At 39.6% G+C, this 25257-nt stretch overlaps 7 protein-coding genes, 1 non-coding gene and 3 pseudogenes across 14 annotated transcripts; 8 read left to right on the forward strand and 3 right to left on the reverse strand.

Moving 5' to 3' along the window:
- Positions 1 to 65: 65 nt before the first annotated feature.
- Positions 66 to 3753, reverse strand: LOC104727383 (uncharacterized). Of its 2 annotated transcripts, none has more exons than XR_015570603.1 (16): positions 3324 to 3710; positions 3070 to 3231; positions 2801 to 2980; positions 2636 to 2693; positions 2485 to 2535; positions 2216 to 2298; positions 1903 to 1990; positions 1732 to 1773; positions 1584 to 1658; positions 1399 to 1467; positions 1154 to 1269; positions 949 to 1061; positions 802 to 885; positions 575 to 695; positions 419 to 485; positions 66 to 337 (listed from the first exon to the last, which is right to left on the reverse strand). XR_015570603.1 is itself a non-coding variant. In XM_010446476.3 (16 exons), exons 1-16 carry the CDS (start codon positions 3557 to 3559, stop codon positions 214 to 216), a joined length of 1665 nt encoding a protein of 554 aa, XP_010444778.1. In that variant the 5' UTR covers positions 3560 to 3753; the 3' UTR covers positions 66 to 213. The 2 variants fall into 2 exon arrangements, 1 of the variants encoding a protein (XP_010444778.1); XM_010446476.3 differs by having other exon boundaries at positions 806 to 885; positions 3324 to 3753.
- A 424-nt stretch (positions 3754 to 4177) lies between these two features.
- Positions 4178 to 6971, forward strand: LOC104727385 (uncharacterized). 3 transcript variants are annotated; one of them, XR_015570604.1, is made up of 11 exons: positions 4178 to 4518; positions 4624 to 4695; positions 4783 to 4857; positions 4952 to 5035; positions 5138 to 5207; positions 5306 to 5397; positions 5489 to 5530; positions 5633 to 5713; positions 5825 to 5984; positions 6092 to 6343; positions 6435 to 6971. XR_015570604.1 is itself a non-coding variant. In XM_010446480.3 (9 exons), the coding sequence occupies exons 1-9, from the start codon at positions 4405 to 4407 to the stop codon at positions 5894 to 5896; spliced, it is 702 nt and encodes a 233-aa protein (XP_010444782.1). In that variant the 5' UTR covers positions 4178 to 4404; the 3' UTR covers positions 5897 to 6090. The 3 variants fall into 3 exon arrangements, 2 of the variants coding, with proteins under 2 accessions (XP_010444782.1, XP_087327316.1); XM_010446480.3 differs by lacking the exons at positions 6092 to 6343; positions 6435 to 6971 and having other exon boundaries at positions 5825 to 6090; XM_087471190.1 differs by lacking the exons at positions 6092 to 6343; positions 6435 to 6971 and having other exon boundaries at positions 4192 to 4518; positions 4642 to 4695; positions 5825 to 6090.
- Positions 6499 to 9578, forward strand: LOC104727387 (M phase phosphoprotein 10). Of its 2 annotated transcripts, none has more exons than XM_087471187.1 (13): positions 6499 to 7170; positions 7273 to 7328; positions 7468 to 7558; positions 7643 to 7753; positions 7852 to 7989; positions 8076 to 8144; positions 8251 to 8292; positions 8387 to 8455; positions 8570 to 8641; positions 8735 to 8788; positions 8885 to 9026; positions 9140 to 9187; positions 9275 to 9578. In XM_087471187.1, exons 1-13 carry the CDS (start codon positions 6499 to 6501, stop codon positions 9295 to 9297), a joined length of 1587 nt encoding a protein of 528 aa, XP_087327313.1. In that variant the 3' UTR covers positions 9298 to 9578. The 2 variants fall into 2 exon arrangements, with proteins under 2 accessions (XP_087327313.1, XP_087327314.1); XM_087471188.1 differs by having other exon boundaries at positions 9281 to 9578.
- Positions 9579 to 9865: 287 nt separating this feature from the next.
- Positions 9866 to 9939, forward strand: TRNAN-GUU (transfer RNA asparagine (anticodon GUU)). Its single transcript has one exon. It is a non-coding gene; the product is annotated as a tRNA-Asn (tRNA).
- A 111-nt stretch (positions 9940 to 10050) lies between these two features.
- Positions 10051 to 12266, forward strand: LOC104727389 (putative glucose-6-phosphate 1-epimerase). The gene is made up of 10 exons (XM_010446485.3): positions 10051 to 10373; positions 10476 to 10577; positions 10669 to 10782; positions 10888 to 10939; positions 11050 to 11187; positions 11286 to 11384; positions 11542 to 11639; positions 11739 to 11846; positions 11955 to 12036; positions 12129 to 12266. Exons 1-10 carry the CDS (start codon positions 10306 to 10308, stop codon positions 12192 to 12194), a joined length of 927 nt encoding a protein of 308 aa, XP_010444787.1. The 5' UTR covers positions 10051 to 10305; the 3' UTR covers positions 12195 to 12266.
- On the reverse strand, positions 12019 to 14134 carry LOC104727388 (pentatricopeptide repeat-containing protein At5g66520 pseudogene; annotated as a pseudogene). Its single transcript, XR_015570606.1, has one exon. The product of XR_015570606.1 is annotated as a pentatricopeptide repeat-containing protein At5g66520 pseudogene (transcript).
- A 500-nt stretch (positions 14135 to 14634) lies between these two features.
- LOC104727390 (gamma carbonic anhydrase 3, mitochondrial) lies at positions 14635 to 16588 on the forward strand. Its single transcript, XM_010446486.3, has 5 exons — positions 14635 to 14933; positions 15375 to 15518; positions 15648 to 15773; positions 15862 to 16013; positions 16105 to 16588. The coding sequence occupies exons 1-5, from the start codon at positions 14819 to 14821 to the stop codon at positions 16342 to 16344; spliced, it is 777 nt and encodes a 258-aa protein (XP_010444788.2). The 5' UTR covers positions 14635 to 14818; the 3' UTR covers positions 16345 to 16588.
- A 40-nt stretch (positions 16589 to 16628) lies between these two features.
- LOC104729104 (pentatricopeptide repeat-containing protein At5g66500, mitochondrial pseudogene) lies at positions 16629 to 18389 on the forward strand (annotated as a pseudogene).
- Positions 18390 to 18535: 146 nt separating this feature from the next.
- On the forward strand, positions 18536 to 19113 carry LOC104727391 (uncharacterized). The gene has a single exon (XM_010446487.3). It carries the CDS (start codon positions 18637 to 18639, stop codon positions 18979 to 18981), a length of 345 nt encoding a protein of 114 aa, XP_010444789.1. The 5' UTR covers positions 18536 to 18636; the 3' UTR covers positions 18982 to 19113.
- A 237-nt stretch (positions 19114 to 19350) lies between these two features.
- Positions 19351 to 21603, forward strand: LOC104727393 (uncharacterized). The gene is made up of 4 exons (XM_010446489.3): positions 19351 to 19549; positions 19788 to 20500; positions 20714 to 21136; positions 21213 to 21603. The coding sequence occupies exons 2-4, from the start codon at positions 19792 to 19794 to the stop codon at positions 21374 to 21376; spliced, it is 1296 nt and encodes a 431-aa protein (XP_010444791.2). The 5' UTR covers positions 19351 to 19549; positions 19788 to 19791; the 3' UTR covers positions 21377 to 21603.
- On the reverse strand, positions 20657 to 23189 carry LOC104727392 (F-box/FBD/LRR-repeat protein At5g56420-like; annotated as a pseudogene). Its single transcript, XR_015570607.1, has 5 exons — positions 23094 to 23189; positions 22016 to 22723; positions 21776 to 21922; positions 21499 to 21654; positions 20657 to 21391 (listed from the first exon to the last, which is right to left on the reverse strand). The product of XR_015570607.1 is annotated as an F-box/FBD/LRR-repeat protein At5g56420-like (transcript).
- Positions 23190 to 25257: the final 2068 nt, after the last annotated feature.

The raw sequence follows: 25257 nt of genomic DNA on the forward strand, positions 1-25257 counted from the left end.
TATTCGTTGTGTAGGGCACTTTCCATTTTTGTTGATTTTTAGGGCTTTTTACGTTTACTTACACGTGGATGAATCTTATTCGTTGATAACAACTATGTTCACGCGTCTGAGACCGAAGCCTCCGGCGCAGACAGAGTTTTCACAGCAAATAGGAAAACACTTACACATGAAGGTCTACTACATTGCATAGTCTGAGATTTATCCTCGCTAGATTCATTTCAAGTCTTGAAGAACAACATGCGCTGCATTTCTTCCTGGTGCGCCCATTACTCCGCCTCCAGGATGAGCTCCGCTGCCGCACAAGTAGAGACCTTTCAAAGGGCTTCTGTAATTCGACCTGTGTCACATTCCAACAAAGTTTTGAATCATATTTTTATAAATCGTAAAAAGACTGTTTTGAATTGTGAGAGACACGTACCATTTTTTCACTGGGCGCATCAAGAAGAGAGAGTCTAATCCCATGGCACCGTGAAATATGTTTCCACCTGCAGGACACAAATGAGCAATATGTCAATATGGTTTGGCCATATCCCATGTATTCATGATCTCTTTCTACATACTCAACTTAATATACCTGTGAGACCAATTTCCCGTTCCAGGTCAGGAGGAGTCAACATGTCGTAGCTAATGATGGATGAGCTAAACCCGGGTGCATATTCATCAATCAGTTTAAAACACCTTTGTGCAAATGCTTCCTGATTTTACACAATCAACAACAAACCCGAGCATGTCTTGTAAGTTTCAAGGAATGAAAATTCGAAAAGTAACAGTAATGACGCTAGGCAAGAGTGTACAACTAACTAACTCGGTAAGTAGGATCTTCCCAGTTTCCATCTGATGGCTTGTAAGGGGTGTATTGGATGAACAAGTTGATTACATGCTTCCCTACACACAAAATCCCATTCAGAGTTCTAATCCTAAACAAGCAAATGGGGAGAATATGAGTACCTGGAGGAGATATGGTGTTATCTAGCGTGGATGGAATAGTCATTTCGATCACTGGTCTTCTTGATGGTTGGCCGTTTTCAGAATCATGGCATGCTGAGTGAACCTCGTCCATGCTGACAGAGGCCAAAGATAGAACAGAGCCATTGATCACTTTTATTTGTTCTTGGAGATACAAAGAGTCATGATAAAAGTACACGTAGCATACCTCTCCGCACCAATGTGTATAGTGCCAAAGTGCTCCGGACCTGGACTCGAATGATTTGTGTTGCAGCACTGGAACTGTGGTAAATTGTCAACAGCCAAGTTTATTTTGGTAGTTGCCTGTTCACATCAATTAAACAGCCAATCACTAGATACTTAGCTAGCTGATAAAACAAAAAAACTGTTTAATTTATTTAAAGATTTATCTTCCCTTGATCGAGAGAATGAGGGATGGCATAAAATACTTACAGAGCTGTAATCTGAGTTCTTAATAGCATCGACAAATTTTTCGGGAAGAACATTGGTCGGAACCAACTCCTGTTATCCAAGAAAGAAAGAACAACACATAAGTTTTTTTTGCAACCAACAAAATTTAATTTAGAATCACATATACTGGGAGTTTTGAATTCAGACAAAGGACTCTAAAAATTTACCACATAAGTTCTGTAAGGGGTTGCATTGGATAATATAGCTGATGACTCCACCCGCGTACCATCAGAAAGCAAAACCTTATAACAAATTATTTCATATGAGTTTGATTTAAGTTCCACTTCATCCAGAAATCAATGAAGACAGACTAACCCCTTTCACGATGCTAGAATCGTCAGTCAGTATTTCAGAAACCTGGAAAACAAATTTGAATAAACTTAGCAGCCCTGCTTTCTGATAAGAGATAATGATAACTAGAACTCCACAGATCCGCATATGGTAGGAAAGAGGGGTATACACTCAAAAAGATCTGGAAACAAATACCTCTGCATTTGTGAAAATCTGAGCACCAGCTTCCTTTGCAGCATTGGCTATAGCCATGGAGACAGAGCCCATCCCACCTTCAACATAACTGCAAATTATTTTATTATTAGTTTACTCAGGATAGACAGGCCTTGTTTTATCACAAAATCATTTTGTACTTCTCATTTTGACCTCAAAGATACACTGCTTATTCAAATCTGCCAAGAGAGTTCTTAAAGTGCTTAGGTATCCTGACTAATGCAAAACATACACCGCTTTTCTACATTGCCGAATTATTTAGAGGACAATACAATTTAATAATCCAGATACGTACGACCAAATGCCTTTCTCTCCATCCGTTTCTCCCATCACATGATGTAGGAGGACATATCCACTTCCCGGAGTATGGACACTGGCCTGTGTATCAATGATCAGAGCACTACATTAACTCCCCAATATACAGTAGTAAGAGTATCTCCCTGAACGTACACTAAGAAGCATTTCTCACCTTTCCATTCCATTCCAATAAGTATATATCACAAAATGACTCAACTATAAGAACTTTTGGAACCTCAAGCTCAAGATATTAGGAAGGTCAATTACCGTAGATCCAATCACGGCATCTGTTGCAAGAGTCGCCTTCAGGACATCAGACTGCAAGCACAAGGCCAACACAAAACGTGTGTCAATACAACATCAGACTAATTACTAATGCTATATGTAGGGCCAATAGGTGCCAAGATCAGAAAACCACCTCAAACCAGTTGTTCAAAACTTTTGAAGCTGGGGCCAATAACAAATCCATGAAGTCCCTTCATAAGTTAAAAAAATAACACAGTATTGTACTTTATAAAGCATCTAAACCAAGCAGTAAAAGATAACATAGAGACAGCTTAATCTTTAAGATAGGAGATCATACACCATATCTTTTTGCCCCAAAGAAGCTGCTTGGCGGAGACAACGAGCCCAGAAAGCAGATTTGTACATTTTATTGCGCAGCTTATCGTTCAAAGAAGAGGCTCCTTGCAAAGATTCTGGGGGAGTTGCATCCAAAAGAGGATCCATGAATCCACAGAACCTCTCTAGCTGCTTCTCGTATCTGTAAAGCAAAAACAAAAACAATTTTTTAACAGTAGTTGTAATCATCACATTCCCAAATTATTGGCATAGTATCTGAAAAAACTCCACCTTGGGTAAGCATCAGCATCATGTTTGGAGAACTTGGAAATCTCAGAATGATTAAGTTCCTGATCAGGTCCAAGCAGAAGATAACGGCCATCCAAACAAGGTGTAAACGACGAAGGACTTCTCTTCAGAAGCTTCAATCCGTGTCTGCCTAACTCTAATTCTCTTTGGATTCCAAAATCAAAATGATCCAAAAGAGGTCAAAACAATCCAAGGAAACTATCAGAACAAAATCAAAAGAATGGTTAATCAAAAACCTAATGATGCAAGGACGAAGCAGGCTCTGAAGGTAACTGCAGCGTGAAAATTTGAAGCCAGGTACGATCTCCTCCGTCACTGCTGCCCCACCGATGACATGACGGCGCTCGAGAACAGCTACGGAGAGACCACCACGTGCTAGGTAAGCCGCGGCGGTTAAGCCGTTGTGACCGCCGCCGATCACCACCGCGTCCCATTTCTTCCCCGGCAAAGTACTGAAGCTCCGGCGCCACATTGTATGTAGTCTTCTTCACTGGTCAAGTTTCAACTCAATGTCAGTGTCACTTGTGACCACTTGTTCTATCCTTGTTACTTTCGCCCCACTAGTTTTTCTTATTTATTAAATAGTCCTATTAGTTGTACGATTTACAAAATAGCTTCCATATTTTTGAGAAGTTCAAAACTAGTGTCCTCAGTGTATTTATGATTGCAGCCCTTTTAAAAAACGTATTTACTTTATCCCCAATAGTTTTGATAATTTATAAAATAGTCCAAAGAGTTTTACTTACTTACATACAACGTCAATATATTCGAAGGTTTACAAAATCGGTCCCAGTTTTTTTTTTTTTTTTTTTTTTTTTTTTTTTTTTTTCTAAATAAAAAAAATAAGAAAGGACAAAGTAAATTAGCTAGCTAGCCTAATTAAATGAAAAATTTAGCTAGATAGCCTAATTCCATGTGAGAAGTTTGGACTGTTTGGTCATGATTTGATGAAATTGACAGGAAAAGTTACCACAAAATAACCAACAATACTATTAAAAACGATTATTGAGTATTAAAAAATAAAAAATAAAGAATGGAAATTGATGATTTGAAATATGCCAAATTTTGCATTTATAGAAGGAAATGCTTGTTTTTTTTTTTAATACCACACAATATAGAAAATACCTTCAATTTTTTTTATCAAACTATTGTTGGTTTAGTTTATATAAATAAACAAATGTTTAAAAGAATCTTATTATGATTGAAAAAAAAAGAGAAAAAAATCTATTAAAAAGAAAAAGGGAAAGATAAAGTGGAAGCGAATTTGGCGTTATTCCTTGAAATTGGGGGAGAGTTGAGTTGAGTTTGAGTTTGGACATGGTCAAATTATTTCTTCAGTTTTTGTTGTTTTTTGCAATTTTCCCATCCTCACTCTTCCGCTTAGAGCACAACGCCACGATGACCTCGAAGGCAATGGAGAGAGGATTCAAGGTGTTTTTTTCTCTACTATGCTTTATTCTTGGGTTTGTTTTGTTGGAATAATATATAATTGAAGTTGCTAACGAAATGCAAAAAATATTCTCTGAAACGTGAAAGCTGATTCTGGGTTCTCAGTCCATGGCGAGAAAACGGATTCTGGCTGAAATGGGATATGATTACACCATTGTGGTATGTCTATGTTTGATTATTTTTTTGTTTGCTCTGGATTGTTTAAGTACGTTGACGTTGTTGGCTTTGGGATTATTATGGTTCAAGACTGCAGACATTGATGAGAAAGCTATTAGGACAGACAAGCCTGAAGATTTGGTTGTTGCTCTTGCTGAAGCCAAGGTTATACTTTCTAGGGTTCTGTTTGTATTCGATTTTGATTTATTGTACTTCTTACCATATTGAATTGATGATGGTAAATTGTGTAATTGACTAGGCAAATGAGATCATATCGAAACTTGGAGGTGAAAGCCAGTTTGCACATGATCCTCAACCAACACTCTTGGTTACTGCAGACACTGTATGCTTAAATAATGTCTTTAACAGTTTTGGATTGTCTTATGTTCTGTGATTTTTTTTGTTATCTTGAGCTGATGTGTTATATGGTGATGGAGTTCCTTAGGTTGTTGTGTACAAAGGTGTCATTAGAGAAAAACCAACCACTAAAGAAGAAGCTCGTGAATTTATCAAAGGTTTTTCTTTGCAACTTAATTGCTTTCAGGTGTTTTATGATACTACTAGTGACTTGTAAGATTGTGATTAAGAGTTTTGTTTTGAATTCTCTACACAGGCTACTCCGGTTCACATGGAGGCGTTGTGGGATCTGTTCTTGTTAGGAACTTGAAAACTGGTGTTAAAAGAGGAGGTTGGGACAAAGCAGAGGTAGTACACAAACACTATTTCTTCTTCTTTCCTCAACCTTTTTTTTTGTTTTGTGTGGATTGAACATTTTTTGGTGATTGTTGTGATGCAGGTCTATTTCCATGAGATACCAGAACAAGTCATCGACGATCTTGTAAATAAAGCTCTTTAACACACTAGTTCTTCTTCTTACCATGTATCTATACTGAATTTAGTTTGTTTTAACATATGAGTTTGTGTCTTCTTTGATCTTCAGATTGATGATGCAGTAACTTACAAGGTTGCTGGAGGCTTAACACTGGAGCATCCCCTTATTTCACCATTTGTCGATTCCGTGGTTAGTGCTCTTAACACAAGGAGCTCGAATGTTTGATCTTATAGTTGTTTAATTCCTTCTGTTTCAGCGTATGATTTACACACCACTGAAGATTTTGTTGTACTGTCGTAGGTGGGAGGAGTTGATACAGTCATGGGGCTTCCTAAAGAACTCACAGAAAAATTCATCAACGATGTGTTGTAGCTCAATCCCCTTTTGATTATGTTGTAGGAAGGCTTAGATTAATAGTTTAATACCTTTTGAATCTCTAATCCCATCAATCATTAATATTGTAAGTGGGTAAACACACAGATTTACCGTATCCATAATTCTAAGCAACAATGATGTTTACGGATTTCAAACTCTTATACAGCAATTGAATTGTGTCAATTTCTGCAGTTTACACAAGTTTTGATTATACAACTTTCCAGAAGAAGTATAAAGCAGTCTATTTCGGACCAATGTTGGGGGTTTGTAGTGTCTGAATGATGAATACACAGTACTGTAGTGATTTGATACTATCTGGGCCAAAACACAATATTAAAAGGCCCAAATATTGGCCCAATTACTGAGGTAGAAACTCTCTGTGTGATTAAGAGGTTTTCACCGGGGACTTATCTCAGGGTTTTTGAGATACACACACTCATTGAGGTTTTCTCTTCTCCGTGTTCCTCTTCCAAAACCTAACCGCCGTTTTAAACCACCGCCATTGATAAACCCTACTGTTTTTGTTCAATCGAAGGAACCCTAATTATCTGGGGCACCGAGGAAGCAACGATTTGGTACTTTTGGTTGCTTTTAATCTAATGGCGATTGTAAAAGATTCGGGCTTTAAAGCCCTTGAGAAGCTTAAGTCAACTGAACCACCAGTGTTTCTAGCGCCAAGTTCAATATCTGAGGAGGCTCGCGCTGCATCTCAGCATATCTTCGAGAAGTTGAAGCCGTACAACCCTAAATCTCCATTTGATGAGCTCTTGGTTGATGGGTTTGATGCGGAGCAGATTTGGCAGCAAATTGATATGCAGTCTCAACCGTTGTTGTCTAGCTTGCGTCAGGAAGTTAATAGATTTGCTAAAAACCCTGAAGAGATTCGTAAACTTGGGAATTTGGCCCTCAAGGTTTCTCATGAAGATGATGTGGATGAGATGGATATGGATGGTCATGACTCGGGTGATGATGAGCTAGAAGCTAATGAAAGCGAAGGAGAAGAGAAAGATGAAGAAGAAGAAGAGGACGGAGATGAGGAAGAGGACGGAGATGAAGAAGATGAGGAGGAAAAGGATGGAGACAATGAAGGAATAGAGGACAAGTTCTTCAAGATAAAAGAATTGGAGGAGTTTTTAGAGGATGGTGAAGCAGAAGAGTATGGGATAGACTACAAGAACAACAAGGGAGTAGCAAAGAGAAAGAAACAAAATTTGCGTGATGAAGAAGATGATGATGATGAGGAGGACGACGATGAAGAAGAAGATGATGAGGTAAGCACATACCTCAGTGTTTAAGAATATAAAGTGGAGTGAGTGATTACAATTAGCTCATTTTTTTCTCTCGATTGATCTTTTATTGTTCTTGTCCTCTAGTTTGGTGCTTTTGCTGGTGGTGACGACGAAGAGGCGGATAAATTAGGAAAGGCAAAGTATGTTTCTATGCTCTCTAATAAGATAATACGCATACCACTTTGTATTCTAATCATCTGCAGTTTTGCTTCCTTGGGTTTGGAGCAGTATCGCTGTAGATTTGTTCTAAGATTTTTTTTCCTTATCAATGATAATTAGGTATACTGATTTCTTTGGCGGCAAAAAGAAGGAGACAAAAGTAAAGTGGAAAGATTTAAGTGAAGATGACGAAGCTGAAAGAGAAAACCAAGTATTGTGATGCTTAACTTATGCATGGCTTTGTGATATGTAATGACTTCATTTCTTATTTATGAACTATTTTGTCTTCCTTTAGGGTAATGAAAAGCTCTCTACACATGAGAAAGAACGATTAAAGGTTCAATCCAAGATTGAACAGATGGAGAAAACAAACTTAGATCCTAAACACTGGACAATGCAGGGAGAGGTAGCCAGCCATGTTTTTCCCGACGATTATTACACTGGAAAAAAAATAGAATTTTGCTTTCTATAACTAAATGTTTGTATGATTTGTCTTGTTAAAAGATAACTGCTGCAAAGAGGCCAAAGAACAGTGCTCTAGAAGTTGATTTAGATTTTGAGCACAATGCCAGGCCTGCTCCTGTAATCACAGAAGAGGTCACAGCCTCACTTGAAGATTTGATCAAGAGCAGAATCATTGAGGTAACTACTTGTGGGCAGTAATATGTAACATTGGTCTCCTTTGCTACATTCCCTGGTTTTGTATAACTGATATTGTGACTTCTTAGGCTCGTTTTGATGATGTTCAACGAGCACCTAGTATGCCCACTAAAGCAAAAAGAGAAGCCAAGGAAATGGTGAGTTTTATTGAAGAACTATTATCTCTGCCCTCTTATTTTGTGCTCTGGTTTAATAGTTGATGAATAACAGTACAATCGGTTTGTTACTTTTGAAAATATGCAGGACGAGAGCAAAAGCAAGAAAGGTCTTGCCGAAGTTTACGAGGTTTGTATGATGTACAATATCTGATTGTGTTATTTCGTTTTTTGGGAGATAACCAAACTTACAAATGTGTTTTGGTCCATTTGGTTATTTGTAGGACGAATACGTTCGGACGGCTAATCCAGCTTTTGCCCCAACAACTTTCTCTGATGAACTAAAGAAAGAGGTTCCAACTTGATTTGATCCTTATATTTCCTGTGTTTTTGTATTTACCTATCTGTCTTCTCCTTTCAATGTTAGTCTCTATATCCCATACTCTTACTTATAAATGTTAAATCAGGCAAGCATGTTGTTCAAGAATCTATGCTTGAAGTTGGATGCTCTCTCCCACTTCCACTTCACACCTAAACCTGTATGTTTCTCGCTTAGATCCGAAATGATGATCACCTCAAATATAGCTCTGGACTGAAGCTAATTTCTTTTCTTATTTTCCCAAAACTTTCAGGTGATTGAAGAAATGTCTATACAAACGAATGTCCCGGCCATAGCAATGGAAGAGGTAATTCTGTTGTTTTCTCAATCCTTCCTTATTTGTTAGGGAATTGGGAGCGTGGCACCATTTTACTAAGCAACTACTTCCGTGTGTACTACGTAGGTTGCGCCCGTGGCAGTCTCGGATGCAGCAATGCTTGCCCCGGAGGAAATCTTTTCCGGGAAAGGTGACATTAAGGATGAGTCTGAGCTTACACAGGAAGAGAGAAAGAGAAGGAGAGCTAAGAAGAAGAGAGAGTTTAAGGGTAAGGAAGTGAATAATAAAGAGAATACTCAATTGGTAAAAGCACAAAATGTGACTGATTCATGTTGCATAATAGTAGACCCATAAACTCTTTGCTTTTCACTTCTGAAACAGCTGAATCTGCAAAAGAACCAGTGAAAAAGGCGCGAGATGCTACTACCGGTATTTATTTTCCTGTGCTCTTTCTTACATGACTTAAGAAGATTGTTGAGAATATTTGAAATCATAACATCGTCTACTTTTACGAAGTTGCAGGCAGCGAAGTACTGTGAAGAAAGGACAGTTACAAATGCAAAATGAAGATGAGGAGAGTTCAGGCAAGAGCATTGGTAGTTGATTTGTGAAAAAATCAAAACACAGACAGCTTGAAGATTAGATACAAACAACAGTTATGAAACTCTTTTATTGAAAGGAGATAATGTTCGTATGGGTTGAACTCGTCTTTTCAAACATATGAATTTTATTGTTTCCTATGCGATTTTGTTGTATACTTTGATATGAGTGATTTTATTTTCTTTTTATTGATGGAAAGAACACCTTGGTAAGCTGACCATTTAATTGATCTATTCTCAATCTGTAACGAAGCCATTCCACGTCCCTGTGTTTATTGTTGATGTATCCTTGTCAAAAATAGGAGCCAGTCTCTGTGCAGCCTCACTTTTTTGACGTAGATCCCATTCAGAAAAGTCTTTGTGGTGTAATATTTATCACCCTCACATCAGAAAGTTTTGGTTTCCCTTTGCTTTTTAACATTCAGAGTTACGAACATACCATAGTCGACCTAAAGCTTTCAAATTGACGTTAGTATAAAGTTTGATAAAGTGTTAGCAACATCAAATAGCTGGAGTAGCTCAGTTGGTTAGAGCGTGTGGCTGTTAACCACAAGGTCAGAGGTTCGACCCCTCTCTCTAGCGATTTTGCAGTTTGTTCTTTTTAATTAGCCCACGAGTAATATTGGGCCTGACCTTTGTAGTTAACGGCCCAGAAACTTTCTTTAATACTCAATCAAACTCATGATAAGTTTTGCTGTCGGACTTGGGGTGGGATTGGAATATTCGTCAGTCCATAAAACGATATTCTGAAGCGGTCAACGTTAACCATTGGGTCCCGACCGTCGTTTGAAGAGCCGTTTCCTCTCTCTGAGTCTGATATATAAAACATGTCGTCGACATCAGTTTGCTGCGTTGTGATTTTTATTCAATCTCATCATCGTCATCGACGACCCACACAACACAAATCAAAATATATAAAGATAGAGAGTGACTGAAGGAGAGCAAAACATGGCGATTGTTTCCGTCTCTAACTCTTTTCTCACCTTCAATTCTCCCAATCAGCTCCGATTTAACCGGTAATTTGGAACTGCATTGTCACTTGTTCGCTTTCTAATTTGTCTAATCTTTGAATAGAAACCCGATCTTGAATTTCTTTTTTTTTTTTTTTTTTTTTACAGAAGGAGAGGAGTCTCAGCCATGGCTTCTTCAGCTAGTGGAGTAAGAGTCGCAGAAGGACAAGGCAATTTGCCAAAACTCGTCCTCACTTCTCCTCAGAACAGGTATAACACTACTAGATCCACCCACCTTCTCTCCCTGCCTCATTCATAGTGTAAAGAAGTTTTTTTAGTCTTTCTTGAATTTTGGATGCAGTGAGGCTGAGATATATCTCTTTGGAGGATGCATAACATCTTGGAAAGTTGCGAGTGGTAAAGATCTTCTTTTCGTCAGACCAGACGCTGTCTTCAATAAGATTAAGCCCATTAGGTGTGTTTGTGTGTGTGTGTGTCTTTTGACATTTAACTTTGTTACTCTCTCCAACTTTTGAGTAAGGGATGTCTCCTCTTTTTTTCTGCAAATTTCTTGTTATAGCGGAGGGATTCCACATTGTTTTCCCCAGTTCGGACCTGGACAAATTCAACAGGTATCGTATCCCCTCATTCAAAAAGTTTCATTCGATTCATCAAATCTGCTTTTTACTTTTTTGTTATGCTTACATTACAACATGCTCTTTGAACCATCCATCATTATTAGCATGGGTTTGGAAGGAACATGGACTGGTCTGTTCTTGATTCCGATAATTCTGATGACAATGCCGCTGTTACTCTTGAGCTCAAGGATGGTCCGTATAGTCGAGCCATGTGGGACTTTGGTTTCCAGGCTCTATTCAAGGTTTGTTGTACAATGCCCTTATTCTTCCTTTTGTTTAATGACACTCTTTGTATGTTTAGATGTCATATTCTTTAACAGTGTTTGTTTTGCTGCTTTAGGTCATTGTTGGCGCCGACTCCCTTTCCACCGAGCTTAAGATAACCAACACAGACAATAAAGCTTTCTCTTTCACCACTGCCCTTCATACTTACTTCCGTGTATGTGCTTTTAAATCGTCCTCTCGTTTAAACGCTGTAGTTTAGAGTCAACCAGCTTTGGCGTTGCAGTGTCTTTCCCATGATCTGATACTATGGCTTGCAAATTGACTCCATGTATCCAAATTTTTCGTCTTTTAATTGTTTTTGGATTCTTCAGGCTTCTTCCGCTGAGGCATCTGTGAGAGGACTAAAGGGTTGTAAAACTCTCAATAAGGATCCTGACCCTAAAAACCCAATACAGGGTAAAGAAGACAGGTTGGTTTTGGTATTTGTTTCCCTTCGTTAGTTACACTTCTTGTTGCTTTTAATTTCACATGTTTAATGGTTCTCACTCCTTATTTTCTAACATTCCAGAGATGAAGTCACTTTTCCTGGATTCTTGGATTGCGTCTATCTTGATGCTCCTAATGAATTGCTGTTGGATAATGGCTTGGGTGATAAAATAATCATCAAAAACACAAAGTAGGTTTATTGAGACACTTTATGTGGCTTTATATAGAGACTAGGTTAACTTCCGTTTCAGAAGTCGTTCTGTGCCTCATGTATATTACTTGTTTTTGGAAAATGCAGTTGGTCGGATGCGGTCTTGTGGAACCCGCATACTCAGATGGAGGCTTGTTACAGAGACTTTGTGTGCGTTGAAAATGCAAAGGTATATCAGTTTGCACCTAATAAGTCTTTGCGCATTACAATACTTATGGACTCGAATGTTTCTAACTCCTGCTTACTATTTTTAACTCTCAGCTTGGGGATGTCAAGCTAGAGCCAGGACAGTCTTGGACCGCAACACAGCTTCTCAGCATTAGTTGAAAACAATGTACTTTAAAACTTCTGTTATAATGTCAGGTTCTTGAGCAATAAAAGTTTTTATTCCTCTCCAAATTTCAACAGTAGTCACCACAACTGCATTTCCCATTTCTGAAATGATGGAACCTTGTCCGATCTCTCATTACGATATCTCTCTTGTATATCTTAGATATGAGTTTCGATACTCTGTGACAGTCTTTGCATACTCGGAGATTCTTCATTATACGTATAACAGTTCCTGGTTTAGTCTTGAGTAACCCGTATGTTATAGCCAATTTCTCGCTGTGCTGATGCACAATAGCCTCTCTTTCATCATCATCAACTAAATCAAGCAGCATATCTTCTAACTCTGGTACGTACCCTTGTTCATCTAGTTTTCTTCTCACCATTCTCCATTTAGATTGAATTTTCTCTATCTCTGGGTGTGATCTGTCTCCCGCTAAAAACTCGTGCGTTGTCCCTTCCAAGCTAATTGTACTACATCCTGGAACTTTTGCAACTCCTTGTTCTTTCATCATTCTTCTTGTTTCAGCTGCTTTGTCCCACTTTTTGGCCAAAGCATAGATATTAGCCTTATGAACATATCTCCCACCATGAAATGGATCCATTGCAATTAAGATTTCTCCAATTTCCTCTCCTAATTCGATGTTTTTGTGAATACGACAGGCTTTGAGCAACGCACCCCATATCACAGCATTTGGCTTCAAAGGCATCTCTTGGATGAAACGTTTTGCTTCATCAAGAAATCCAGCTCGACCGAGTAAATCAACAATACAGCCATAATGTTCGATGGTTGGTTTAAGGTTGTAATCTCTCTCCATGCTGTAGAATATCAACTTTCCTTCTTCAACTAGTCTTGTGTAGCTGCACGCCGTGAGAACCGCAGTGAAAGTAATCACATTTGGGTTTATTCCCATCTTTTGCATCTCCATGAACTTGCTAATTGCTTCTCTTCCACGGCCATGGTATGCATAACCGGAAATCAAAGCTGTCCATGCTTGCACTGATTTTTTCTTTATATTCTCGAAAACTCCCAAAGCTTCATCCATTTCGCCACACTTTGCATACATATCTATAAGAACACAACCCAAAACTGAATCAGTTCTGATTCTTTCTTTTTTAAGATAGGAATGAATCCATTTCCCTTGCTCGAGTGCGCCTAGCTGAGCACAAGCTGAGAGAGCATTAGCGAGGGAAACATTATCAGGCTCAGCATCCGAATTCTGCATCTCATGAAATGATTGGAGAGCTTCCTTGTTCATCCCTGCTTCAACATACCCAGAGATCATCGTAGTCCATGTTATAGCATTCTTTTCTGCCATTTTCTGGAATAACGTTAATGCAATATCCATTTTTCCAGCTTTGACGTACCCTTTGATCACAGAGTTCCACGAGACAGCATCTGGTTTGGACATTCTGTCAAAGAGAAGGTGAGCTAGCTCGAAGTTCCCGGTCACAGCATATGAATTAATCAGAGAATTCACTGCATAGGCATCGTTTTCGTATCCAAGTTTGGTGATCTGTGCGTGAATTTGCGTTGTTTCTTCAAATGCAGATAGATTCGAACAAGCTTTGAGAAGAGACGGGAAAGTATACGCGTTATGTGGAGCTGAACAACAGAGCATCCGATGGTACAGGAGAAGAGACGTGTTGGGTTCGTCTGAGCAAGAGAATCCTCTGATCATGAGGTTCCACAAGAAAGTATCAGGTCGATCAAAACCGTCAAACACAATCTGGGCATAAGGCAAAAGATCAGAAGAAGTGGAGGAAATACAGAAAGAAAGAAACTTTGTCACTGCGTAAGAATCCTGCATCAAGCCAGTTTTCACCATGCGAGCGTGGATTTGCTTAAGATCATCTCGCTTTGAGCATCTCTGGAGACAAGATATTGTCTCGTAGAGATTATGTTCGATAGAGAAGGAGGAGCATGAGATAACTGTCATTTTAGTTCATTCAAAAAAAAAAAAAAAACCAGAGAGAGATGAGAGATGATAAGGTTCTTCTTTGGTTGATGATAACTATTTTTCAATTCTCTCAGTCGACGCCAAAGTGTTTTGTTTTGCCGTTTTGTTGAAAGGATTAAAGAGTGACGTGGAGAAATAAAGTAGGGCTGTTATTAGATAAGTCATTTCTAAATCCATTCTCAACATAAAAAATATGGATTTTGAAATAACATGTTTTATTCTTGGATTTGAATCCATCTATTTTATTCGTTCAAATTTATTTAAAACATAATGTAGATTTTGAAATCCAAAAATAAATCATTGAATGAATAACATGTGATTTTAAGAAGTATAAATCAATGATTGAATAAATATGATTTTTGTTTGGATTTTCAAATCAATTAAAATCATAGAACCAATAATCCCTCTAAACCACCTGGTTCGTGCTGGATAAAATTATAAATTACTTTAACCCAAAACAATTACCAGAAATTAAAATTACCAATAACATGAACCGGAAATAACGGTCCGACCGAAATTTGAGCGAAAAGCAAAGATGGGGTCGTCAAAGACAAAGAGTAAGACTGCACTCTCTCTTCTTCTTCCTCAGGCTCCGGCGAAAAAAACCCTTTCTCGATTTCATTGATAAAAACGCGATTCGATCTCTCGTGTGTGGGGAAGAAGATGGGAACAATGGGTAGAGCATTTTACAGCGTAGGATTCTGGATCCGGGAAACTGGTCAAGCACTCGATCGGCTCGGCTGTCGCCTCCAAGGCAAAAATCACTTCCGAGAACAGCGTATGTCTCTTTTGGATCGTCTTTGTTTTCCATTCCAATCCTAAAGTTGAATTCTTGTTCGATTTCTTCTCGTCGGGTCTTGGAAAATGTTTTTGAGTATCTCTCTGCAATCGGGTCATCGTTTAGATTTGATAATGATATGATCCGTTTTCTCCTAATGTTGATGATTGATTATGGCATTTTTGATTAGAGACCTAAAAGCTTACTAGCAAATGTTCTTCGTTTCGCTAGTGATGTTATCCATTTCGCTAAGAGAGATTCTCGTCAATTTGTTCTTACAAGTTCCTCTTATGTACTTAGGCAGATGTGTTTAAGTGTTGTTTAGCTATTTCCAGATACTACACGCAGTGATCTTGAACTCAATGAAGCTTCTTCGTATTTTTCCCCATGCCATCCCTCTAAACTGCTTCAACACTTTTTTTTTTTTTTTTTTGTTCCCAGTGTCAAGGCACCGGACGCTCATGAATGTTTTCGACAAAGCCCCCAACCTGGATAAGGGGGCTTTTGTGGCTCCTAACGCTTCTATCACTGGTGATGTCCATGTGGGACGAGGTTCTTCCATTTGGTATGGATGTGTCTTGAGAGGTAAGTAGTAAGCTTATTCGAGTATCCGACATTGTTTTGTACTCAATTTTTGTGCTTTCATTGAAAGGACATGCCCTCTTTTATTTAGTTCAGACATATCCATAGAACTAAAAATCTTTATCTCTGCAGGAGATGCTAACAGCATTAGTGTTGGAGCTGGGACCAATATCCAGGACAACACTCTTGTCCACGTTGCTAAGTCCAACTTAAGCGGGAAGGTCTTACCTACTATCATTGGAAACAATGTCACTGTTGGTAAATTCTCTATTCCATTCCTCTCACAAACTAAAGTGTGAATTTTTGTAGTCAAGCGTAATAATATAGACAATTGAATCTGGAGCAGGTCATAGTGCTGTTTTACATGGCTGCACTGTCGAGGACGAGGCCTATATTGGTACAAGTGCAACTGTGTTGGATGGTGCTCATGTTGAAAAACATGCCATGGTTGCTTCAGGAGCTCTTGTTAGGCAGAACACTAGAATCCCCTCTGGCGAGGTTCCTAGACACACTCCTTATGTTGACCTTCTCAAACTTTGTCATTTCTTTAAGCTGTATTGATATTATAAAAATCTCGTGTATCTCACAGGTTTGGGGAGGCAACCCAGCTAGATTTCTGAGGAAGGTGACGGAAGAAGAAAGAGTCTTCTTCTCCAGTTCGGCTGCGGAGTACTCCAACTTAGGTCAAGTTCACGCGACAGAGAACGCAAAGAACTTGGACGAGACTGAGTTCAAGAAGCTTCTGAACAAGAAGAATGCTCGTGATTCAGAATATGATTCAGTACTCGATGATATCACACTCCCTGAGAATGTACCAAAAGCAGCTTGAGGCGTGAATCTTGAATTGTTTGAATTTGAAAAAACATACAAGAACTTCATTTCCTGCTTCTCCAATAAAGTTTTCATAAAAATCCATTGGTCAGTGCTTACTGGGAAAGTTTTCCGCTTTGAGGCATTCATTTCTCTGTTAAAGATTGTGACTTGTGAGGGGGTTTTGTTCTCTTTGTAATTTGAGGAAGGTAACTTGTAACCTTTTTCGTCATTTTATGTCTAATAAATTTGTTGATCAGACAGAACAGAAGTTTCTCGTACTTAAAAAGGTTGACCTGTTGGTTTCATAGGCTCATAAAGATCAGCTCTTACGGTTTTGCATTTATAGATTTCGTCTGTAGCTGCAACAAGTAAGCCGTTCACATGTTGGCATGTTTGCCTATTGGACGCTTTAATCGTCTGGGTGACGTCGCCGTAAAATCCACGAATTTGCTATCGAGATGTGTGATTCTTCGACGAATTGCCGCAACGAGACCTCTCCTCACTTAACTCTCAACTCTCGTCTTACCTCCGCAGCGGAAACCCAAATGGCACATTGGCTCTTTTTCTTGAGATGCATCGAGCCAGCTCTGATCTCAGCTCCCACACCTTCACTCCGGTTCTCGGCGCGTGTGCTCTCCTGTCGTATCCAGAAACAGGACGACAAGTTCACGCCTTGATGATCAAAGAAGGCGCTGAGACAGGAACCATATCCAAAACTGCGCTTATTAACATGTACTCTAAGCAAGGATGCTTGGTTGATTCCGTTACGGTGTTCGAGAGCGTTGAGGAAAAAGATGTCGTCTCATGGAATGCTCTGCTTTCGGGTTTCCTTAGAAACGGCAAAGGTAAAGAAGCTCTTGGGGTTTTCGCAGCTATGTATAGAGAAAGAGTTGAAATCAGTGAGTTCACTTTGTCTTCTGTTGTTAAAACTTGTGCCTCTCTCAAGATTTTGCAGCAAGGGAAGCAAGTTCATTCCATGGTGCTGGTCACGGGACGTGATCTCGTGGTCTTAGGAACTGCAATGATTAGCTTTTACTCGAGTGTAGGGTTGATAAGTGAAGCCATGAAGGTTTATGCCAGTTTGAATGTTCATACGGACGAAGTGATGTTAAATTCATTGATATCAGGTTGCATTCGAAACCGAGATTACAAGGAAGCGTTTCTGCTTATGAGTAGGCAGAGACCCAATGTGAGAGTGCTCATTAGCTCTCTTGCTGGTTGCTCTGATAACTCTGATCTGTGGATTGGTAAACAGATACACTGTGTCGCCATACGTAATGATTTCGTTTCAGATTCAAAGCTATGCAATGGCTTAATGGATATGTATGGAAAATGCGGTCAGATTGTGCAAGCCAGTACTCTGTTCAGGTCTATTCCGTCTAAAAGTGTGGTTTCTTGGACGAGTATGATAGATGCGTATGCAGTTAACGGGGATGGGGTTAAAGCTCTTGAAATCTTCAGGGAAATGTGTGAAGAAGGAAGTGGCGTTTTGCCCAATTCAGTGACATTTCTGGTTGTTTTATCGGCTTGTGCACATGCAGGACTAGTTGAAGAAGGTAAGGAATGTTTTAGTATGATGAAGGAGAAGTATCGGTTGGTTCCTGGAACAGAGCATTACGTATGCTTCATTGATATCTTAAGCAAGGCTGGGGATATAGAAGAGATATGGAGATTAGTCGAGAGAATGATGGAGAGCAATAATCAGAACATTCCGTGCTATATGGGTCGCGGTACTTAGTGCATGTAGTCTTAATATGGATGTCACGCGAGGCGAATATGTAGCAAGGAGGCTTATGGAAGAGTCAGGTCTAGAGAACGCGAGTATCTACGTGCTGGTTTCGAATTTCTATGCAGCGATTGGGAAGTGGGATGTGGTTGAAGAATTGAGAGGAAATCTGAAGCATAAAGGTTTGGTTAAAGCAGCAGGACACAGTAGTTTCATTTGAATTAATTTGTTGTTTTCCGCATCAGTTGTTATATGGTATACTACACTTAGCTAGTCTTTTTTTTGTGACAAGAAACAGACCAATTCCACTAAAGTTTAAAAGGATTGATGTGGAAGTGCCTTGTTGTTGTAAGTCAAACACGAGGAAGACATAGTCAAGATAAAGCAGGATTGAACGGGGAATGGTATTAGGTGAAAGGGCAATGTCACATATGGTATAAGATAAGGAGTCGTTGGGACTTGGGAAAAGGACAAGAAAGAGAAGTCAAAAGATGTGTCCTTTTCAAAACTCCCCCACTAATTAATAATAAACCCTTTCTTAAAAACAATATCACCACGGAGACTAGATGAAAGGCACAAGACATGATGATGATTAGGGCCCTAAGCACGAGGAAGGGTAGTAGAGGAAGCAACTACAAGAAGCTCGGTGAGGAAGAAGAAGCAGGCGCTGGGCTTTTACAAGCAAAACAGCAGAGCGCTGCAGTGAGTAACCATCATGGGCAATCCCAGAAGGTGAAGGTGGAGAAAAGCGGAGGTACGGTTCACCCTCTATTTAGTTTCTTCGATATGAGTCTAAAGAGGAAGAAACAGAAGAAGAAAAGCACAAGGACGACAGCAAAACCAGAATATGCTAGGTACTTGGAGTATGTCAAGGAAGGAGGCGTTTGGGATAACACTTCAAATGAACCTGTCATATATTACCGGTAGATCACAGAGGTTGTTTTTTTTTTTTTTTTTTTTTTTTGTGAAATCACAGAGGTTGTATTTGTTGTTTTCGGTTTGTGATATAACTTCTTCTATTCGAATAATAAAAAACAAAAAATATGAATAATTTGCCTCTTTTTTTGTGGACTGATCTATGTATTTAAAATTTACAGTTTAATAAGATAAATCATGATCGGTTTATCTACTTATCGGATTGCCTTGTAATCAGAATGGGTTAGGTTAAGGCCCAGCAAAAGCCTGCCTACACGGAAATTGTTTAACACGAGAGAGGAGATACCACGTCATTAAAACATACAAAATGGGATCAAAACGCGGCGCGATAAATAAGCACGGTCGTTGCCTTGGTGAAGAGGTTTTTGTTTGTTGCGCGATTAAAAAAAAAAGCCTTGGAGAAGAGGTTTTTGTTTGCTCTCTGTAAATATCTATTTGCTCTCTCTTCCCAGCATGTCATCATATCAATGTACCATCATCAATCCACTGCCTTGTCTTCTTCCTCCGTCTGAGTGGATCTTTGAGTTTCTTCTTCTCCTTTTCGGTGTTCGATCGCTAGGTATACCTTTTACATCCCTTTGTGTTTTTTTTTTTTTTTGCTAGCTTCTCAATGCTCGATTTGATGATTTAGGTATTAGTATTCGTTATCTTCACTTACTTGTTGGATTTAGTTTTTTTTTGGCTAATTGATGATAGCTTTTAGGTCTTAAAAGCGATTTGGTTTTGCTCGAATCCTCAGTTGAGTTTCTGAACTGGTTGATATATCATTGATTTGGATATTTCTAATTGGAATACAGAATCATGCCTACGTTATATGCTGCCACTCTGGATAGATCACTATCTCGTGAATTAATAAGTCCAAGCACATTGCATTCGAAGCCACCTATTTCAAACGATGAAAGCAATCAACCTAAAGAATTAAATACACTGTTCACTCGTCCTCAGATGTCACCTTCTCTCTATGCCACTCCTAAAGAAATCCCTCGCCCCAATTCGCCATCTTCCTACCTTCCATCTCCCTATATCATCAATCACAAAGCACGAGGGCCTCCTCTTGTTTTCAAAAGTGACTCTCATCTGGATGACGACCCTTCTGAAAAGATTTGTGAGGCTACTTCTTCTTTGAGTAAGGCTACTTCTTCTTTGAGTAAGTCCACATCCCTATCGTTTCCTGTCAGTGATGCCACAGCAGTGGGTCACACACAAGGCATCCCTGAACGTCCTGTTTGGGATTGCAGCCCCCCTCATGGGAACTATTGGAAGCCGGGAAGAGATATCTGCAGCAACGGTGAGACTGGAAGCAATAACGCTACCAATCCCTTAGAATGGAAAAGTTATTTGTTGGAGCCTGTAAGAATTAAAGCAGACAAGGAGCTTGACTCTGAGAATTTCTATAACCCTCGTGAATCAGTAAACTTCACAAGTAACACAGAGGTCCAAGGTGTTGGAGGAGAAGCTGCAAGCTCACATAATACAACTGTTGGAGAGTTTTATGATGCTTGTGATGATGGTACGTTTCTACATCTTTTCTTCTTGGAGCCTCTTCTCCTCCTTTAGTTTCAAGTGCTATAGGGATATATATCTGTAGTGTGATTCTGTTGTCAAGTTTGCCTTTTAGTGACGAATCATATTTTCAAGTTCTTAGGAAAACTGCATGCAATATTCATTGGTACATCTAATAAACTGGTTGTAATTTTATTCACTATCTTTTCTTGGCTTCCAGAACTATCAACCGACAGTGGAATACAGAGTTCAGTTAACAACAGTGAAACTGAGCTGAGGGAGATGAGGTTGAGCATGCTAATGGAAATCGAGAGGAGGAGGCAAGCAAAGGAGACGCTAGAGCAAATGCAAGTTCATTGGCGGAGGCTTCGTGAGCAGTTGGCCCATGTGGGTCAGTTCCTTCCTCTTGATCCTACCAGCAGCCCATACAGCATGAACCTAGCAGATGAGCTACATCGTCAACTTGAGGTCACCAGGTTTGTCTCTGACTCAGTAAGCAGTGACTTGGCCAAGGCAGAGGTGGAGATGGAGATGCAAGCTGAGCTCGAAGCTAAGAACTTTGAAATCACCCGGTTGACTGACCGTCTTCACTATTACGAGACCGTGAACCAGGAAATGTCCCAGCGCAACCAAGAGGTCATAGGTACGTAGAAGAAAATCAAGTTATGTTTACTAGAATGTCTTTATCTCAATGCTTTAAGTCTCTTTGATATTATTAGAGGAAGCAAGGCGAGAAGGGGAAAAGAGAAAGAGGAGGCAGAGGTGGATTTGGGGATCAATTGCTGCAACCATCACAATCGGGAGTGGAGTCTTGGCTTGGTCGTACCTTCCTCCCGGAATGTTATCTTCGGATGAAGCTCAGCAGTCTCCAACAGATTCATAGTGAAGGTGTCAGACCCTGTGAATAAAAAGATACGAAAATGCAACGGTTTTTACCTTTTCTAGAGAATGTATAGATAGAACATGATGAGGACATAACTCAGCTTCATACGATCGTGGTCATACTAATTTGGTTTTGTTCGTGTCTTTTATTGACTTGCAAATTAGCTCTTTTTGTATTGGACTTCCGACATACTCTATCCACTCGAAGGTTTTGAGATGGTACAAACATTCAGGAGCACAACTCGGCTGAATCCAAATTTCCCTATCTCCCCACACTTGCTGTGATCAAATGATGTAGAAATACAAGAGTGCATTAGATTAAACCTCTAAGCGGGAAACCAAATATCCGAATAAGCCTCGATGTAGGAATTTTCACTCTTAGGGTAATAAATGAAAGTACCTCACGATAACAATCTTCTAACGTGAGAATCTGTAGTCTAGGGGAATGTTGGAGCACATTTAGAAGCAAATCCCACCAGTTGTAACATTGTCCGCGGAACTCCAAACACACAAGCTGAGAGAAAATGGTACCAAAATGATACGGGGCCTATAAAAGAAAAACATATAATGACAAATCAAAAGTCAAGAGACGGTTTGCAAAAGTGTGTTAGAAGCAAATCAAAGGAGACGAGTGACTTACCTTATAGTCTTCTACGGTCAGACGAAGTGTTTTGACAAAGGTAAGAGACTTGAAAACATTGCTATCACAAGTCCAAATATTTGCCTTGACAAGCTCGCGCATATCACCAATCAAATTTACTTCACCGTCGTCATTTTCAATATCCAACTCTTTCAAAGAATGACAATGTATCACAAACAGCAAATAGGATTTCTCATCTCTAGTAATGGTTAAACGGTGAAGGGAAGGCACATTAATGGTAAAAGTCTCTATATTGTCGCCAACCGGATTCTGCAGAAGTAAATCTCCAAGAACAGGGGAACTAGATATAAGCCTGACGAAAGATTCCTCGTCTGGGTACGCGACCAATTTAAGGCGCAACGTTTTAAGGGATTGAAAACTAACCCGAGAAGGAACTTCCAATAAGTTCATACCTTTTAGTTCCAAGGTCTCGAGTGTTTCACTATGCGGCCCGGATCGTGATTGCCCTTATAATGCACAGGGCGCTCTTTAAAGTTCAGCCTTGGCAACAATGTCCAAAGAGGACGCCATCGTTTTGACAAAATGCACGTAGCCACCGCTTCTTTGATTGGGACAAAGGACAAGATTCTGATGAGCAAATCATCAGTCAACCGACTAAAGCTGTCTTCCATATATGGTCAATTTCACAAGGAACTCCCAAGACCAAAGCTTTGATTTAGAAAGAAACAAACAAGACAGTACCGGAATCTGCAAATCAAAGACGAAAAGATTAAGAAGACATGTTGGACTTAAGAATTCAACCTGGTCATTGACAATCAGAAGAAGAAGCAGATGGTAATTAATTATCCAAGGGAGAGAATGAGACATATAGCTATAACAATGTTGTAACTTCTGATTCCAAACCTAAAAATTATATATATATATATATATATAAACGAAGAATCAAGAGGAACCCTAACCATTAGAAAGGGAGAAATTTTTTAATAAAATCGCTCACTACTCACACTCTATAGCATAGCATGCAATTTCTGATACCAAAACTAAATGAACAATATCTGCAGCGCGCAACCTGCAATTCCAAACTTGTAAACGAAGAAGAAACGAGAGGAACCCTAACCTTTGCTGCGAAATCTTCAGTAGAATCGTTCAGTTCAGTTCAGTTCCTCCTCTTTAGGCTCTCTCACTCTGCTGCTGTGCGTTTTGTTGGTCGTAAGGAAGGATAAGGTTTCGCTCATCTTCACTTTGCTTTGATGGGCTTAGGCCCAAAACTATAATGTTGCATTTTGTTAATTGCTTTAAATTTTTTTCTTTCTTTTTTACTCAACTTTGCTTTACTTTTTTAACTCCTTAAAAGTCAACAAAATTTAGCTTCCAACTTTAGAAGAAGAAAAAAATTGTTGTTGTATATTTTTTTTTTTACTCAACTGTGTTTTATTTCACCTTACAAAAATTACAAAGCCAAAAGGCTAGTCAATATTTTACAAAACAGTTAAGTACATAAGCCCAAATAAAACAAAACAAAGCCAAAGCCCAGTAAGAGAACTTAGATGGAAGGAAAGCTTGGATACAGCACTGAAGACAAAACCCTTCAAGGAATTTTTGATATAGGCTTGCTTTCATCAAACAGTTTTGAATCCAAGAAACTAAACGAAAGCTAAGATAAAATCATGTCCGTCGACCCGAAGTTAGAACTCAGGGAAATCAGACGACTGATTTGTTTTTCGTCAGATCTGAAACCAAAACCCCAAAAAGCGGATAAAAAAGAAAAAAAAACAAAGCCGGAGAAAAATCCGGAAGTAAAAGTAGTCTACGCCAAAGAGATGGGCAGCGAAAGAGCTAAAACAAAGTCAGCCATAGTCGCTATGGAAACCAACCTATGCCGGAAGCTAAGCCGACCAAGGATGTTAAAGGAACCACCCATGCCGGAGATAAAGCCAGCCACAGATGCTACGGGAGCCACCTATGCCAGAGACAAAGTCGACCACGGATGCTATAGAAGCCACCTATGCCGAAGACAAAGCCGACTACAGATACCACGGTGGCCATCTATGTCAGAATCAAAGCTAACCGACGTTGGTAAGGAACCATATGCCGCCAGAAACAAGCCGACCAACCACCGCTATCTTAGCCAGAGGATATCGGACGGGAAGTGGTCTCTCTCTAAAATAAATTTAGAGAGATAAGAGAGAGCCTTCCACGAGCCAAATATTTTCAATTGTTGTTGTATATATATAAAGTTTTTTTTATGGTTTTAATAATTATTACAATTGTTTTGTTTTTTTTTTTTTTTTTTTTTTTTTTATAACAAAAGAATCAGCTCAGACCAGCCAATTAGGAGGAAAATTGTCTACAAACAAAACATGATGCGGAGACACACGTGCTTGGCGTGCTAAAGAATCCGCTCGTACATTAGCATTACGAGAAACATAAATCAAAGAGAAAGAAGAAAACTCCTCCCTGTCGATCCAAATGTCGTCTAAATATGTTGCAAAAGCTGGCCAATCAGTTGGAGAAGACACCATCTTCACCAAGTCGGAGCAGTCGGTAAGAAAAGCCACATCCCGAAAGTCATGTCCAATCATACATCGCATCGCCCAGATGAGGGCTTCAACTTCTGCATGTAACGGGGATAAACTTCGCCAGAAATTTGTCGCTCCAAGCACTGGGGGCGATCCTTCTGATGAAATACAGCACCATCCTGCACCGGCAAAAACATCTGTCGCTTTCCAAGAGCCGTCAACATAACATCTTTGTCCCATAAAATCGTAGAAAGAGATAAACCCCTTCTATACCCAGGTGTTAGACCCGTAATAGTGAAGGGAAACTCCTCCCCCTCGACATCTACCTGAGCCTCTTGCCAGGACATAGCCTCACCCTCCGCCACCCGGACAACCTCATCAGGGCGTTCAGCCTGGTTTTCAAAAACACGGGCGTTTCGAGCTTTCCAAATATACCACATCATCCAAAGAAAAACCTGAACCTGTGAACCCGGACTTATGGGATCTAGAAAATGATCAACATTAGCATATACAGAGTTCGTCGGAAAGAGTTGCGGCCCCACTGGTACATGAGCTAAAGCCCAGGCTTGTCGGGCTGGCGGACATAGAAAGATGGCATGATTTATATCCTCCTCCTCCATCCCGCACCGTGTACAAACGACATCACAACTCAATCCCCGACGACGCAAATTAGTCGATACCGAAATACAACCCGATAAAACTTGCCACATAAAATGTTGTAGTTTTGGTGGACATTTTACCTGCCAAACCCTAGCAAGAAGG

This window comes from Camelina sativa, chromosome 11 (assembly GCF_030686135.1).
Source record: "Camelina sativa cultivar CO46 ecotype springtype chromosome 11, ASM3068613v1".
NCBI classification, from domain to species: domain Eukaryota; kingdom Viridiplantae; phylum Streptophyta; class Magnoliopsida; order Brassicales; family Brassicaceae; genus Camelina; species Camelina sativa.